Source organism: Biomphalaria glabrata, chromosome 6, assembly GCF_947242115.1.
Source record: "Biomphalaria glabrata chromosome 6, xgBioGlab47.1, whole genome shotgun sequence".
In the NCBI taxonomy this organism is placed as follows: Eukaryota; Metazoa; Mollusca; class Gastropoda; family Planorbidae; genus Biomphalaria; species Biomphalaria glabrata.
Genome location: NC_074716.1, coordinates 5221313 through 5238364, shown reverse-complemented (window position 1 = coordinate 5238364; position 17052 = coordinate 5221313). Strand labels below are relative to the sequence as shown.

Genomic DNA, 17052 nt, shown 5'->3' with positions numbered 1-17052 from the left:
ATGTAACAAAAACTAAAGACTTATTATAATAAGAAAAAAAAACGAATAATACAAGAACTCCAGATAAACACTACATCTATAGAACAAGCGAAGGCATATAAATATATAGGCGTCATCACTGATAACAAGCTTTCGTGGGAAGACCATCTTGGAACTCTGACAAAGGAAACAGCCCAGCGACTTTTTTTCTATACAAACTCAATAGCTTTAAACTAAATAAGAAGATCCTAGATATTTTTAACGACGAGACTATGCACATCTGCTAACATACGAATAACTTGTTGGCAAGGCAACGCTTCATCTAAACTGTTGCGCCGCCTAGAAAACATTATAAAAAGGGAATCAAAAATTAAACGCACAACATTATCATATTTAAAGGAATATTTTGAACAAAAATCTTGGAAGACAACGGCCACCCGCACCATCAGATCTACGTCAGGTCGTCGCGAAGTGGGTGACTGCTGTCAATCAAGACAAGAACAGAGCGATACAAAAACTCGTTCGTACCTCACTCGGTCAGACTATATCAACGCCACTCGTTGATCATGAAACATGAAAAGGATCAAGATGCCTGTGTGTAGTCGCTGAATGAACTCTTTATGTTGTGTCTGTTGTATTTATGTGTATGTTTCTGTTGTGTTGTCCTTGTATGAGAAAAGAGTCCTTGTAATCACAACAAATTTCCATAAGAATCAATAAAACAGTCTTAGTCTTAGTCTATATATTTCAACCTTAATCTTCAGAATGGAAGACAATGCCCTGAACATACGTAATTATATCTAACAATTCTATTTGTTAACATGCAAAATATTTAAAAAATATACTTTTTTTTAGAAAACAAAGCTTATATTAATGTGTATCAATTAGTTTGGATCAGTCATGTAATTAAATTTGTAATAGATCTAGACTAACAATAATACATATGTGCGATTAGAAATATTTGTTTACCAAGTGTTTTGTTTAGCGCTATTTTATTCTTTTAGCGTTTTCAATTCCTATCTCTTGTCTGGACCAGTTCGGAAGAGAGAAAAGGAATCTGAGTGATCGCTTTTTAAATATATTTTTTTTTATGTAACAACCCGAATTCGAAGTTGTGGACTAAGACTTTCTCAGGTTTTTTAAGCCAACGCAGTAGCCACTCTGCTAGCGAGGAGTCTGTGAACCTTGAAGATTGTGTTGTTATCTATTGTTTCTATTTCATATTGGCCAAGGCCTCGGACGGCAGCCTAATATAAGGGGAACTAATTCAGCTTATTCCACCACTTCAGTCACTTTTTGTTTTCATTGTCTGATGTACCAAACAAAATAATTTATTACCAATAGTTAATTAGCTGATTGGCTAATTTTTAAATAGGTCCTTGTGTTGTCAGGTGAAAGAAATAGCTGTGCAACATTTCAGCTAGAACCGAGATTGGGTGTCGGAGAAATAACGTGTAAAAAATTTTGGTTAGACAGACAGACAGATTGACTTCATATAAGCTTTATAAAAAGCTTTTTATACTCTCTGTGTTGCTCTGATATTTCAACCTTAATTGTAGTTAATTTTTAAATGTTCAAATATTTCTATTAGGCATAAACTGATCAACATTGATCGCAAACTGCTGTTACTTCATTCATAATGTAACGTTGGTGTGAATGTTTATTTGTTGTCATAATTCCGCAAGGTTGACATTGCCGGAAGTGGTAATGGATGTAAGCACTTCTCTACCTATAAATTGCTTCCTATTGGCATGCGTCTCAAATAGCCTCTGACAATCAGTCCAACTCCTGGCCTTTACGTGTGGTTCAGATATTGAGTCCGGCGGAACTGTTCTCACTAACAGGAGAAGGGGCAAAGGCGAGTAACAGGCGCCTAAACCAGTTAGCTTCGGGCAGGAGGGGCTCGTTAGCCATGGCTGGCTACCCACCTAGGAGAAGGAAAACTCTGAATTCAAACCTCTGTTTCCTTGCAGTTTTACCCAATCATGGGAAAGGCTTCGGGAGTCAACCCTGAGTAAAAATCAGGAGCTGGCGACCCTAAACGCAGTTTGCAGTACCCAGTGCTACACTCTGACAGAACCATCGACGCCGCTGAACCCAAACTGTATCGGCACTGCCGTTCCTTTGGATACATCAGCTGCGTGGAGAGTGGGGAACTGATGTGTGGGCGACATCGTTCCGACCACAACTAATGCGCAGGCATTCATCTGAGATGATCCATAGTCGCTTCGCGACTGAATAATCCATAGAATAATCCGTATGCTCTTTTTATGCTCAGTTATGTTTAATGTACAAATTTCTTCACGGATAATAAAAGATTATTATTACTATTATTATTATTATTATTGTTATTGTTATTGTTATTATTATTATTATTATTATTATTATTATTATTAGCTTAAATAGTTAACAACACTTAGTACATATTATAACTTTAAAAGCAAGTTTTCATTATCAGTAAATTTTATTCTTATCCTTAAAATGCGAGTTCAATTTATTGTCTAATAATAAACGCGATATCTTATTGATACCATTTCCTGTGTGAGAAATGACGTCATCATCTTTTTCTTGACATTGAATTCTTTGCGACTTCCTGATTATGCTACACACACGCCTGCAATTATACCAAAGAATGTTTAGATGACATGTCTTGATGAAGAACAGTATTTTTTTTTATATAATTCGTTTCTTTTGAATAGCACATCTTGCAAGCTGTATCATCCTCATGCGCTTTGGTCCATTCTCTTCTATCTGGAGCGCGAAAGAGCGCCGAAGCAGCAAAAAGCTGAGAGAAGAAGCTGGCCAATCTTCAACTCACTGAACCCACCCATGCCACCTATGCGGCCGGCTTTTCAAAACGAGTTAATGAGAAATGTGCTCATCTTCGACCAAGAAGGAGGAGCTATATATCTAGAGCATTTTTCTAGCAATGGCATTTTCGGGTATCTGGAAGGTTTCCTTGCTGCTTTTAATGCTCAGAAAAAAAACAAGTCAGCTCGAGTCAAGATTCGAACTTGATTCCCCCACTCCCTTGGTATTTAGTCAAGGGGTTTACCTGTAGCCCCCTCCCACACACACGCCTTATAAAAAAAAATAGAAAAGATTTAACTAATTCCAATATCTAAAAACAGCATTTTTCTACAGTGTGTTTTTGTTTTTGGTGTTTAGACAAAACAAAGGGCATTGTCAAGACTTGTGAAATGACCTTAACTAATTAAATGACCTTAACCAGTAAAATGTTTCTAACTAATGAAATAACGTTACTAATGAAATGACCTAAAGTAATGCAATAAGCTAAATTTATTTAAAAAACACACTAAAGTAAGGAAATGACCTATACTAGTGAAATGACCAAAACTAATGAAAAGACCTAAACTAATGATATGACCTAAACTAATAAAATGACCTAAACTAATGAAGTGACCTAAACTAATGAAATAACCTAAACTAATGAAATGACCTAAAGTAATGCAATAACCTAAATTTATTTATAAAAAAAAAACTAAAGTAATGAAAAGATCTAAACTAATGAAATGACCTAAACTAATGAAATGACCTAAACTAATGAAGTGACATAAACTAATGAAGTGACCTAAACTAATTCAATGACCTAAACTAGTGAAGTGACCTAAACTAGTGAAGTGACCTAAACTAATGAAGTGACCTAAACTAATGAAATAACCTAAACTAATGAAATAACCTAAACTATTGAAATAACCTAAACTATTGAAATAACCTAAACTAATGAAATGACCTAAACTATTGAAATAACCTAAACTAATGAAATAACCTAAACTAAGGAAATGACCTAAACTAATGAAATGACCTAAACTATTGAAATAATCTATACTAACGAAATGACCTAAACTATTGAAATAACCTAAACTAATGAAATAACCTAAACTAATGAAGTGACCTAAACTAATGAAATGACCTAAACTAATGAAATGACCTAAACTAATGAAATAACCTAAACTAATGAAATGACCTAAACTATTGAAGTAACCTAAGCTAATGAAATGACCTAAACTAGTGAAATGACAAAAACTAATGAAATGACCTAAAATGAATATAAATATTCAGTTCTACGATACCTGCAACAAACGGCTGAAGTTTTGTATCACATTTTAAAGCGCCTTTACATGGACAGTTGGCGATCTCAGACCCGGGCAGGGGAAGATAACACACTGAGGAAAGGAAGAGAAAGTTCTAGATCTATTTTCACGTTTGTTTCATGGAGACCGTATACAAGAAACACAAATATAAACATTCTCTCCATTGCTTGTCAGTATCAAATCCATTGAATGGATTGTTCCGCTGTGACTTAGAAAATGTTTGTTGAGCTAAAATATCAGGGAAATAGTTATTTAATTATTAATCAGTTCAATGAGTGGCGTTTTTTTTTCTTTTTTTTTTTTTGATAAATTATAGACTTTTAAAGGGAGACAAATGATGCGACACAAAGACCTATTTAAGTACTCTTACAATGTATAGATTGTCAAGGATATCTACGTACATTCACCAGTGTCATAAGATGCGCGGCAGTAGCCTTCTCTTAATGGTGTCTTATCAATTTCATTTTCGTAGCCGTAGCTGGAGCCGTAGCTGGAGCCGTAGCCGTAACTGCTGTCATATCCTAGGCCGTAACCAGATCCATAGTTTTGTGGTCGAGGACAGGTTTTGGCGAATGTAGGTTCCAAAGCTTGTACACAGCAAGGGGCAGTGGCTGGACAATCGCCAGGGTCAGCACATTTCTTATAGCGAGCGCAGAACACTGCAAAAAAAAAGAGTTGTAATTAAATTCTGGTATATATATATATATATATATATATATATATATATATATATATATATATATATGCCCTATGGCTACATCCAGCACTTCCTTGAGACCTAAACCCACATCGCGTAATGAATCTGCAGAGTCCCGGTACCATTATACAAGACAATATTTCCTGCGTTACATGGAATGGAAATGTTTATGGACCCCATAGCAAAATAAAAACCTGGGCACCTCTCGCTTGTGGAGATGTAAATGCCGTAGCTTACTTAAGACCAACATTAACTTTAGAATATTAGAAAATATTTATAATGAAATTTATATTTATTTTTAAATTTATAAAACCAAATTTACAACGACCCTCAAATCGTACATTTCGTCATTAAAAACGTTTGTTTTTTTTTTTTGGGGTGAAGCTAGAATCTCACTTTCTGTTGAAACTATGTTATAATAATTAAAATTTACTAGATTAGTCGCATTCTTTTATTTTTGCAAGAAAAATTTTGTAAACTCTCAGATAACTTCGTTCAAATACAATAATATAACGGCTCCGTAGTAGAGAAAAAAAGGAACACCTTAATCATGAAAAACATGCAAAATCTGTAAACTCTAAAGCAGCATTTCTCAAACCGTGGTGCATGCATTTCTGGAAGGCGACGTTCTGCTAATGGCGGAGGGTGGGAGGGTGGGGGAAGCGCAGATGGTAAAATTAATATTTATAAGGGAAAAAAAGGATTGCATTTTAGCTTTTGAAACGTTTGAATATAAACCAAGTAAAAGAAAACTATAACCTGTGTTTAAAAAAGTGGACTATTTTTAGCCTGTAAAATGTAGATCGTTTTCACGATAGACATCAGCGAAAATATTCATTAAAATCTTTTTGAGGAAGAAATTTCGAAAATTTTCCTCGAACATAATTATTCTCGACTTTCTAAAGTCAGAACGTTCGATTTAATAATAATAATAATAATAATCTTTATTTGCAACTCAGAACAGCTCATGTAGACCTTAACATCAACAGCAAGGAAACTGTTCTTCAATGGAGTCCGTCACACATTGATTTAGAAGGCAATGAAAAAGTAGACATACTGGCCAAAGATGGAAGAATGAACAAACAAATGAAAATCCCTCTCTACCCAGGAAAAAAAAGATGAAATTTAATAGAGTTTAGAATGAATGAGAATTGGGCCAGTCCACATCCCAGTTACAAGAAAAAAGACGCATATTGTAGGCTAAGCGATCTCGACATGACCAACACATAATTTTTTGACTCAGAACCGGACACTTGAATGAGACTGAATGTTCTGGAAGCTAAAAGTTGGGACGAGTGAAACCTGCCCTTGTGGAGCATCACCAGAGAATGTTGACTATGTCCTTGAAAGCTGCATACTTTATCAAGAGGCCCGAACAAGACTATGGCCCCAAAACCCTCCCTTAGAGAACAAAAAAAACTATACGTAGAACTGCCTGATCTGGAAACCACGGTGCGGTTCATCTCAGATATAGGATTACCGATCTTAATTATTCTTAAACGACATGTAAAATGAGAATGAAGAAGACGCTATCGACAGTCGTATATAGCTTTCTTGACGACTTTGGGTGATGAAAAAAGGGACATCAATGGTATTTGCGATAGAGGTACCACGAATGTCGCACAATAATATTGATCAGTGATGTCTCCTTCTTTATAAGAATTAAGTTGACCTACGTATATTTTATTTTGATGAATAGTTCGCACTAGACGCCAGGAGAATGACTTTCTCTAATGGCAGGAAAAACATGTAAACATTAGCCTCTTTTTATACTTTTTTTTTTAAATGCGCTAATCCGGAGAAAGAATTTTTTAAGCTCATAAAGCACAAATGTTTTGGACAAGGGACTCAACCCTGGACCTGCTGAAGGTTCTTTCTGTGCTCCCTCTAATGCTAAGATATACACTAGAGGACATTTACTACTCGGATCCAAGCATCAAGATAAATGGACATAATAGAAACGCATAGGACAGATTCACGTATCTTGACAGCACACTCTCCAGAAAAGGAAAAATCGATAATGAAATCGACCTGCGTATCGCCAAGGCCAGTGCATCCTATGGCAGACTGTCTAAAAAATGTCTGGAACAGAAAAGGTATCACCACAAAAACAAAGCTATGGATCTAGCGAGCTGTCGTCCTCCCTACATTGCTCTATGCCTCAGAAACGTGGACAGTGTACAGAAAACATGCAAAGAAACTGAACCACTTCCACGTGACATGTCTAAGAAAAATACTGAGTGGCAAAAGGCAAGACAAAATACCAGATACTGAAGTCCTTCAAAGAGGGGGTCTAAAAAGCGACCACACAATCCTGATGCAGTCCCATCTGCGATGGGCAGGACACGTCTGCAGAATGGAAGACCGCCGCATCCTTCAACGACTCCTGTATGGTCAATTAAGGAAAAGAAAGCGCTAGTAAGAAAGAAAGCGCTTCAAGGACACCCTCAAAGCTTCTCTGAAGGCGTTCAGCATAGACCCAGCCACCTGGGAGACAGATGCACATGACAAAGCATCATGGCGTCGAACTGTGAATACTGGCGCACCAATTGCTGAGGAAAAAAGAACGACGCTGGCAGAAAAAAAGCACCAGAGAAGAAAAGCAAGGCCCACGACACTAGCTCCAGCTGGAATAACCTGCCCAGTGTGCAGCCGAACATTCCGGGCTCACATAGGTCTCACCAGCCACATGAGGAGGCATAAAACTCTAGTGCAAAGCTCTCAGCCCCCTGAATAACAAAAGTGGTCATCGTCTAACCACGATGGACGAACTCTACTAATGATCTTATCGTTTATTCGACTGGTTACAAAAGTTTCATTTCGATAAAAGTATTAAAATCTTCCTGGATTATTCTTATATTTTTTTGCGTCCACTAATAGTAATGAAGAATGGTAGACAATAGCCTATAGGTATTACACAATGATTTAAATCATACTGTTACATTTTTCAATTCATTCATTATAAGCCACAGTAAATTTAAAGAATTTTTTGTTTTAACTTATGTTCAATTACATTGGTTGCCAGTTATATTTTTTTGGCCTCCAGTAATAGTAATAAAGAATGGTAGACTATACCCTATAGGTATTACACAATGATTTAAATCATGCTGTTACATTTTTCATTCATTCATTATAAACCATAGTAAATTTAAAGAATTTTTGTTTTAACTTATGTTCAATTACATTGGTTGCCAGTTATATCTTTTGGCCTCCAGTAATAGTAATAAAGAATGGTAGACTATACCCTATAGGTATTACACAATGATTTAAATCATGCTGTTACGTTTTTCATTCATTCATTACGAATCCTAAGAAATTTAAAGAATTTTAGTTTTAACTTATGTTCAATTACATTGATTGCCAGTGGTCCCAGCTTTCAAGGCCACACATACTGGCGCCCTGTGAGTCTCGACACAGCACTCGTTAGGACTACACTGAAGGTCATTACAAGTTGTCGGATACTCTGGGTAGTTCTGGTACTGACTGGAAAACAAGAAAAAAAAAATTAAAATTCGCTGTGATTTAATCGTTTTTTTAAAAATTCGCTGTGATTTAACTTTTTTTTTTAATTCGCTGTGATTTAATCACTTTTTTTGAAATTCGCTGTGATTTAACTTTTTTTAAAAAATTCGCTGTGATTTAATCGCTTTTTTAAAAATTCGCTGTGATTTAATCGCTTTTCTAATTGTCAGAAAGTTAAATGTCAGCTTAGTTGTTTATCCTGGAGTAAAAAAACAACAACAATAATAAATTCAATCTATATGGTTTGTTTCATACAAAGCGTAATGTAGCCAATGACGCTCTCTTCTCCTGTGTTTTTGTATAAGTATATTCTCTGCTATTCTGCAACAGGGCCAGCCTTTTGTTATTGGAGGCCCTAGGCGAGGTGAATAGGCTGTGGCTCCGGATGAAATATTTCAAACAAATTAACGATCGCATACTGCGCAAGGAATTTAAGCCTTCCTGTATTTATATCTAAATGAACAAAAAAATTTACACCCATAGAGCGCCAATCTTCGTATATTTCAATTAGCTTTCTGTAAGCTTCTTTTAAACATATTTGTATAGATGTCGTAAACCATTTTTCAGCTGAATCCAAGCGCCGATATCACGAATGGGCTTCATTGACGATTCATGATTCATGACTAGAACTGACGTTTTGACATTTCACCAAAAGGAAGAAACAAAGGTCTTCTAATGTATTGTTACGAATCTCACTATCCAGGCTCTCTGCAAACTGCACCATACACCACCAACTTAAAGAACTTGACAAGTCAGGGCTCCAAAATAACGTAAAGGTTTAATGTCCATAAATAACAGCCAATACTGTACAATTGGCAGCACGTAGAACAGTACAAATAGCTCTGCGATAACAAATATCTCTCCGATCACACCGTTCCGCCGTATCAAGTCTTGCACTGGTCTCTCCGTCTCGTTCCGGGCTTGCACTGGGTTCAACAGTTTGGGACTGACTTCACACACTTGGGCTCGTTGTGTCGGACTCGATCACAGACCAAGATCAAGACGCCGTTCGTCTCAACTGTACTTGACAGTACTCCGCACTGAACCGTCGTAATGCTCCGTATAGAACCACACCGTTGAACTGTGCTGTAGTCGACCGTGTTCTGAACTCCTGTCGTGAACCCGCTTTCTGAACCGTCTTGACTGCGACACCTCCGCTCTTTATATAGGGTCCCTACTGGCCTTCTAGAACCGGACAGAACGTCGCTCGACCATTCTGGGACGCTCCTGAGCTCTGTTCACGACGCCGATCCTACTCGAACCTTCATGTTGTTAACTCGTTTCGGCCGATCGTCGTAACTCGTCACGGTTGACCGCTCGTCTAGCGCTGGCCTGGGGCGATTTGCGTCGGCTGACTACACTCACACCACTACCCCCATCTGTGCCACCACCAGGTTTATAACAGTATGTAGTCTAACAAACAGATCGAAACAAAGGTCTTTTAATGTATGTAGTCTAACAAACAGATCGAAACAAAGTTCTTCTAACGTATGTAGTCTAACAAACGGATCGAAACCAAGGTCTTCTAACGTATGTAGTCTAACAAACGGATCGAAACCAAGGTCTTCTAACGTATGTAGTCTAACATACAGATCGAAACAAAGGTCTTCTAGCGTATGTGGTCTAACAAACAGATCGAAACAAAGGTCTTCTAACGTATGTAGTCTAACAAACTGATCGAAACCAAGGTCTTCTAACGTATGTAGTCTAACATACAGATCGAAACAAAGGTCTTCTAGCGTATGTGGTCTAACAAACAGATCGAAACAAAGGTCTTCTAACGTATGTAGTCTAACAAACGGATCGAAACCAAGGTCTTCTAACGTATGTAGTCTAACAAACGGATCGAAACCAAGGTCTTCTAACGTATGTAGTCTAACAAACAGATCGAAACAAAGGTCTTCTAACGTATGTAGTCTAACAAACGGATCGAAACCAAGGTCTTCTAACGTATGTAGTCTAACATACAGATCGAAACAAAGGTCTTCTAGCGTATGTGGTCTAACAAACAGATCGAAACAAAGGTCTTCTAACGTATGTAGTCTAACAAACAGATTGAAACAAATGTCGTCTTACGTATTTAGTCTAACAAACAGATCGAAACAAAGGTCTTCTAATTAACGATACCATCGTTGCTTTTTACCTCATTAAATTACATTAATGTTTACTTATTTAAGCTTGACTTTGGATTATGTGAAAAGAGCATGCATTTCCCTTTAATTCTATACCAAATACAACATTTTGTGATAACAAACAACAAAGCTATTGAAGCCCAATCATAACAGGGGTAGTGAAATACTAATGAGCAAATTAAAGAATTCCTTCCAAAACGTGGAAAAATAATTACGGAGTTAATGGACATGGAGCCTTTGAGTTTTGCTATGTTTGAAATTTGATCCAAGTTTCGCAATTTTTTCTCTAAAAGGAGGTCAATCGGAGGCCCTAAGCGGCTGCCTAGTTTGTTGATGCCTAAGGCCGGCCCTGTTCTCTTATTTCCTACAAAAAAATAAAATGCTATGGTCATACATTAAATCTAAAAAAAAAAAAGTAGAAACAACAGAATCATCCATTTTAAAACGCAAAAGAAAACACATAACGAAAATGAAATTAAAGCTAACATTCTTAATAAATATTTTGCATCAGCTTTCTCAGCCCCGGGAGACAAAGACATTTATTTATTAAAACCAGGTTGGAAACATAGGAGGCATAGAAGAAGACAATAAAGTAATTTTTACACTGAGTGTTCCTCGCCATGCTTACCTCTCGCAGTATCCTGGCCTCGTTTAAGACTGACCTGCGATCTCACAACCTGTGGGCCAACTTAGACCAATAGCTCGTCGCCACGTCGTACAGATCTGTGACGCGACAACAAGCTTTTTCGGTCTCCACAGCCCACAGTTTGTGACGTTGCAGGGCAGTCAGTGCCAGTCTTTAGCCACTGCAACCAATGCGGCTGCAGTGGGCACGGCTCTTTCATACGTCCCGCGCTAAGTCTAGGTGGGAAGCGTGGTCGAGAGGCCAAGTGCGCTTGAACTAGAAGGGGGCTCGAGGTTTGACACCCGCCTAAAGGCAGCACGGAAAACCAACTCCTAGATACCCCCTGCCCCCACTGGTCCACAAATGAGATTGGACCAAAAGCGCTCTGAGCATGCTATAAGCATGAAAGTAGCGCTATATAAAAGCTATAAAAATGTTTGTAAAATGTTTTACATAATTCGGATGTTCCTTCAGAGTTGAAGATAGTTTACTTCCTAGTCCAAACCTCCCGCAGGACGACGGGGGATGGGAGCGGGCAGGGTTTGAACCTTCGACCGTCGATAAATCCGAACGACAGTCCAGCGCGCAAACCGCACGACCAGGCAGCCATCCAATATAATAATAATATAACTATAACTTATATTACAGGGCTCCCGCGGCCTCCCGATTTTTCTTGGGCTCATGAAAATCTCCTGAAATCATAAAAATCTCTTGAAAAATAAAAAAAATTTCTCATATTGGGGTATCATTCGATTACTTGAGATCAATTCCCGAAGATAGATTGAACAATTTGGCAATCATTGATATTGAGCGTGATCTATGTAGGATACAGAATTTTGATAATATACTGTATGACTTCGCTACACGCAAGGCTCGTAAAGTTAATTTGTTCGTGATATTAAACTTAGTAAAGAATGAATGAAATGCATAGACGAATTTATTTTTTCTGCTACAAAATCTTAATTTTCACTAATTATCCTTATCCCTACCCAAACTGGTCCCCACGCAACCTGTTTCGCATAGTGCCCCGCGACTGTTAGAGCCGGCCCTGAGTAAGTGTAGAGGCCTTTTTTGACGATTGATCTAGCTTTGTTCATATGTGTTGACCATGTATATGGCTCCTCTTGACTGAGCCGCCAGTTTTCGTACTACTTTATTATTACGATAATCTCTATATATAATTCTCTTCTTCCCTCAACAGTTTAAACGAGTAGTAAGGAGTAAAGGAAAGATCACTCTGCGGATAGTCAACGAGAAAACAAGAGGGGGGGGGGAGAACACGTCACAAAATAGCAGGGCAGGACCGTTGCAATGTCACTCTTTTTATTTTTTATTTCTACCTCACGTTAAAAAAAAGGGGGGTGGGGTGGAGTAATCTACTCTGTAGTAACTATCGAAGCGACAGAGCACGCTCAAGAGTTTGGACACAATGGAAAGATCACTCTTTTATTTTAGCAACTCGGACGGAGGGAGTTATCTTAGGTTATTTAAGAGTTTAAAAAAAAGAGACTATTTTCGTCTGTATATTTCAGGAGATTGGTATGAGTTTTCAAAAGATTTTTATAATTGCCGGCTATTTCCAGGACCTTTTCGTATATTTTGCAATTTCAGGAGATTTCCAGGACCTCCTGTTAAATCGACAGGAGGCCGCGGGAAGTCTGATATAAGTAATAAATGGTTTAATTTAGAAATTTATACATCTAAAATTAGCGCAGGTCCTATAAAAGTGCTGGGCCCACTGCGGTCGCATAGATTGCAGTGACCTAAGGTTGGCCCTGCAAAATAGCGGCGTATGCTACGCCGCCGGTCGACTAGTTACCGTATAATCTAAAACCCGGTGAAGTTATGTCTATTTTTACAGGATTATACTAAACTAGTGAAACATACCCGCTGTTGTAACTGTTGTAACTGCTGTAGCTGTTGTACTGTCCATTGACAGGCAGAACAAAACACGACAAAGTGAAGACACACTGTAACAATAAGACATATACAAAGATACTGCTTAAAATATAAATCTTCTTTCCAAGTTTTATTTAGCCGATTCTTCCTCCAGTACTATGAAAATAATCATCTATGTATATATATATATATATATATATTATATTGTTAAGGCTTCCGCGCGGTGTTGATTCTTGGAAATATATCTAGTGTAGATCTGACTGGAAGTAACGCTGAACTCAACTACTTCAGTAACACCGGCGAAAGGCCGAAACAATCAAATATGTAGTCGAAGCCGATATGTTGTTCTACAAATATGTTTAATACTCAAGAAGGGAATCGTCCGAGGTCAGCTATGTCCGTAAATCCGTATATCTATTGTACTCAAGTTTACTACTCTACAAGAAGCGTCTTCTTTTAGCGTCACTTAGAGCGTTCTTGTTTTTTAAAGATCTGTCACGTCACTTGTCACTAATTAAAACTTTCCCCTTATTCCCGAAACAAATAGCTAAATCCTAATCATGTCATAACAATATATATAATTATCTTCGTGGCCTAACCATGCGGGACACCACGATGAAAACGTCATGGAAAAAAAAATCTTTTATTTCTGCAAGTCGAACTAGAGTTACCCCACGTAACTTTTGCGGTGACAAAGAGCGAGGATCAGAAGAAAAAAAAAATTGGAGGGGGGGGGGCTACGCCTAGGGTCAGCTTATTTATAATAATAATTACTAGGGTACAAAGACAGCGTGTGTGGAATTGCAAACTCAAAATCGGCCCTCGAAGTGGTCCACTGAAGCAGGTAAAAAGACAGGTTTCAATATTTCCAGGGAAAGAATTTTAGAAATAGGAGCTACAAACTATCAACAACTACAATCGTCTCCCCGTTCCTACAAAAAGAAGGTGTTGCCGACACTGTTGTATTGTTAGCTCGACTAAAGACATATACCGACAGGATAAGGAGACTTGTTAATGTCATTATTATTACATTATTAATATTCATATGTATACGTGGTTATGAAGATATAGTTAAACACCTAGATGTCACTAAGTCCGTATCACGAACGAAGAGATTATAAAAGGATTAACACAGCCATTGAACTCCACGATGACCTGCTAACCACTGTCAAAAAAACGTAAGCTTAAACGCTATGGCCAAATGAATCACAAGGTCCTCAGGGCTGGCAAGACCTTTCTTCAAGGAACAGTACCAGGAAGAAGATGAAGAGGACGACAGAGAAAGCGATGGAGAAGACAACATCAAAGAATGGACGAACATGTCAGTGAAAGAAATTCTTTCAAAATCAAAAGGACAGAGAGAAATGGAGAAAGACCGTTGGCAGATCATGTGTGGTTCCCCAATCGTCTGATAGACCAAAGGATAGGTGAAGATGAAGTTAAATGTGAACGTGGCCTAACTGGAGTTATTGAATGATTATCTAATTGATGAAATTTTTTCTCTCTCAATCAAAGCCTCGACAAACTAAATTTCTCCCTTAAAAAATCCCTTTTGTTAATTTGTTGTTTTTCTATTCCGAAGTTTAAAGATGACTGCCAGGGCTTTGGTTACACAAAATCTTGTATTGGAATTTTTAGAAGCACCTTAAAAGTGAAAGCCGCTATTAATTTTGTGCAGTCAATCTCTCCGTCCGTCAGTCCTTGTAGATAAAAAAAAAAAAACTATAAAAAATAATTGAAATGAGATTTGACGACATGCTAAATTCTGATACAACGGCTACATTTTTGTTTCCTTAAATCGACCTTCTTATCTTATTAATATTTTCACTAGTGTCATTGTTTCGTGAAGTAAAAATATTGAATAATTCCAAAGGCCTTTAGATCTTTTATTGCAGACGATGTGCAAAACGTCTTGATCATTAATTTATTTAAGTCTTGAATCAATAAAGCCTTATATTCGGATATTCCGAGCATGATAGTCCTTTCAAAAGCAATGATGGATCTAGACCTAGATTTAGTCTCCAGCCAAATTAACATTTATTAATGTTACAAAGTTATTTTTAAGGCATTTGTTAAAGTACTCTCATTCATGCTCTAAATGTCGACCGTGCACTTACAGAGCTGCGTTCCGAAGGTTAACTTGTTAGATCTCGTTCCAAGCTCTTCCAAAGCACGTTTTCAAATCATCAATGGACCTCATTCACTAATCGTAAACAAAAAACATTTAGCCACGTGATAATATAGATAAAACAATAAAAAAATACGTATCACGTGACAGCCTTTATGGATTGCGTAATTTGTATAGAAGATATAGAGAACCACGTGGCAAAATGTTGTTTGTTTACGATTGGTGAATGAGGTCCATTGGGTCCATGTCAGGTGGACACTTCTGAAACGCTTTTAATAACAAACATTTAAGTCTTGCTTTATTATCTTCTTATCTTATATAATACAGACGTTACTTCAAAAAAAAAATAAGATGATTACGTCCTACGCGTCATGCATTTAGTCATGCATATTAACCAATGACTTATTATTTTTGTTGTTCATGACCTCATCTGACCCTAAAATGTTCCGCTCACAGACCTATATATATTATATCTAGACTGGACATGGAGATCTTCGAACACTACAAAAAATGTCGTGAAAAACTTTTAAAAAGACAAAACAAGGCGTTGTTTTGTAAAGTAGTTGTAAGAGGTAAAGTCTTTTTTCAACCCTAACCTATGTAACATATAATTTATGCTTACATCTAGATCTAGTAATTAAACATCGAAAATGAGAGCACTCTCATCTCATAATTATTATTTTGCAATTTTTAGATACATATATATATAGTTCTGTGATTAATACAAAACTATATATATATATATAGGTCTGTGAGTTGATCAATCGCGGATAAGAATTGGTTTCCGTTTTCCAGACTAGATATAATATATATAGGTCTGTGATTAATACAAAACTATCTATATATAGAGAGGTCTGTGGTTCCGCTGTTCTAGCGACCACTCTGTACCTACTAACCCCGGGTACGCTGTTCTTCCTCATCGTGGCACATGGGTGGAAACGGCTACTTGAGGGGGGTAGCTAGGCTAAATGAATGGCAAAACATAACTCCCGTTGGGATGACCACGGGTAGACGAGAGTCAACCTCTTGCACGGGCGGGGTTGTAAAAAAGTCCCCACAAACACGTCCCACATCCATGCGCTGTTCCTCAAAGGGACCGTTACATAAATGGCGGGTCCCGCACAGTTAGCTTGGTACAACGAAGGAAAATGGCGGAGGCTCCCGGTGCCCTCGGCCTTCGGCCATGTGCAGCCAAGCCTGCGTCGGGGGCCAAAGGCATTGGAAACAGCAATGCTTTACATAGGCATTGACTCGGGTCTCTCTCAAACAGAACTGTGTTCTTACAGGTTTTTTTTTTTTACTGTTTGGCGTCCAAACAGGTTTTTTTTCAAACTTAGGGCTCATTAAGCCTTCGGCTCAGCCCTTGGACATCAACAAGGTACCTACTAACTGTAATTATGAAAAGAGGCTTAAATTATTATTAACTTCGTTAACAATTTACTACCACAATATGATGCGTTGTAAGAACGATGATTCATTGACTTAGTTCTGTATCAAATCATAGTCTTAACTCTTTCTCTCCTAACTGACGATACTAGCGTTGATTGCACCAGAATGTGGTAAATAATTACGGAGTGAAAGAGTTAAAGACGATTAAATTGTGCGCATATTAAAAAAAAAGAGAAATACACTACCAGAAAGACTGGACCGAACATTCTCGTCTGCTGCTCTGAATGTATGATACGTCACCCAACTGAAGCCCAGTCGTATTTATACAATATGGACTTAATATCCTTAGGTAACAGACTAATAGGGAGATTATTCTTAATTGCCATTAAATCTTATCAAAATTTTTTTTTAACGAGAAGCATGTATCTTAACAAAAAGGGGGATAGGGGAATTTTGTTTTTGCTCTGGGGGAGGTAATCAAGTAGAGTTTCATGTCTCAATTTTACATTTTTATCATACAGTAAAGAAGACCAGAATGTCTCAAAACCTCTCAAACGTGAAGTATA

At 37.6% G+C, this 17052-nt stretch overlaps 1 protein-coding gene across 1 annotated transcript; it reads right to left on the bottom strand.

Moving 5' to 3' along the window:
* Positions 1–2470: 2470 nt before the first annotated feature.
* LOC106068370 (uncharacterized) lies at positions 2471–16791 on the bottom strand. Its single transcript, XM_013227711.2, has 6 exons — positions 16732–16791; positions 12958–13040; positions 8144–8274; positions 4496–4753; positions 4074–4166; positions 2471–2593 (listed from the first exon to the last, which is right to left on the bottom strand). The coding sequence occupies exons 1-6, from the start codon at positions 16750–16752 to the stop codon at positions 2577–2579; spliced, it is 603 nt and encodes a 200-aa protein (XP_013083165.2). The 5' UTR covers positions 16753–16791; the 3' UTR covers positions 2471–2576.
* Between the last annotated feature and the right edge of the window lie 261 nt (positions 16792–17052).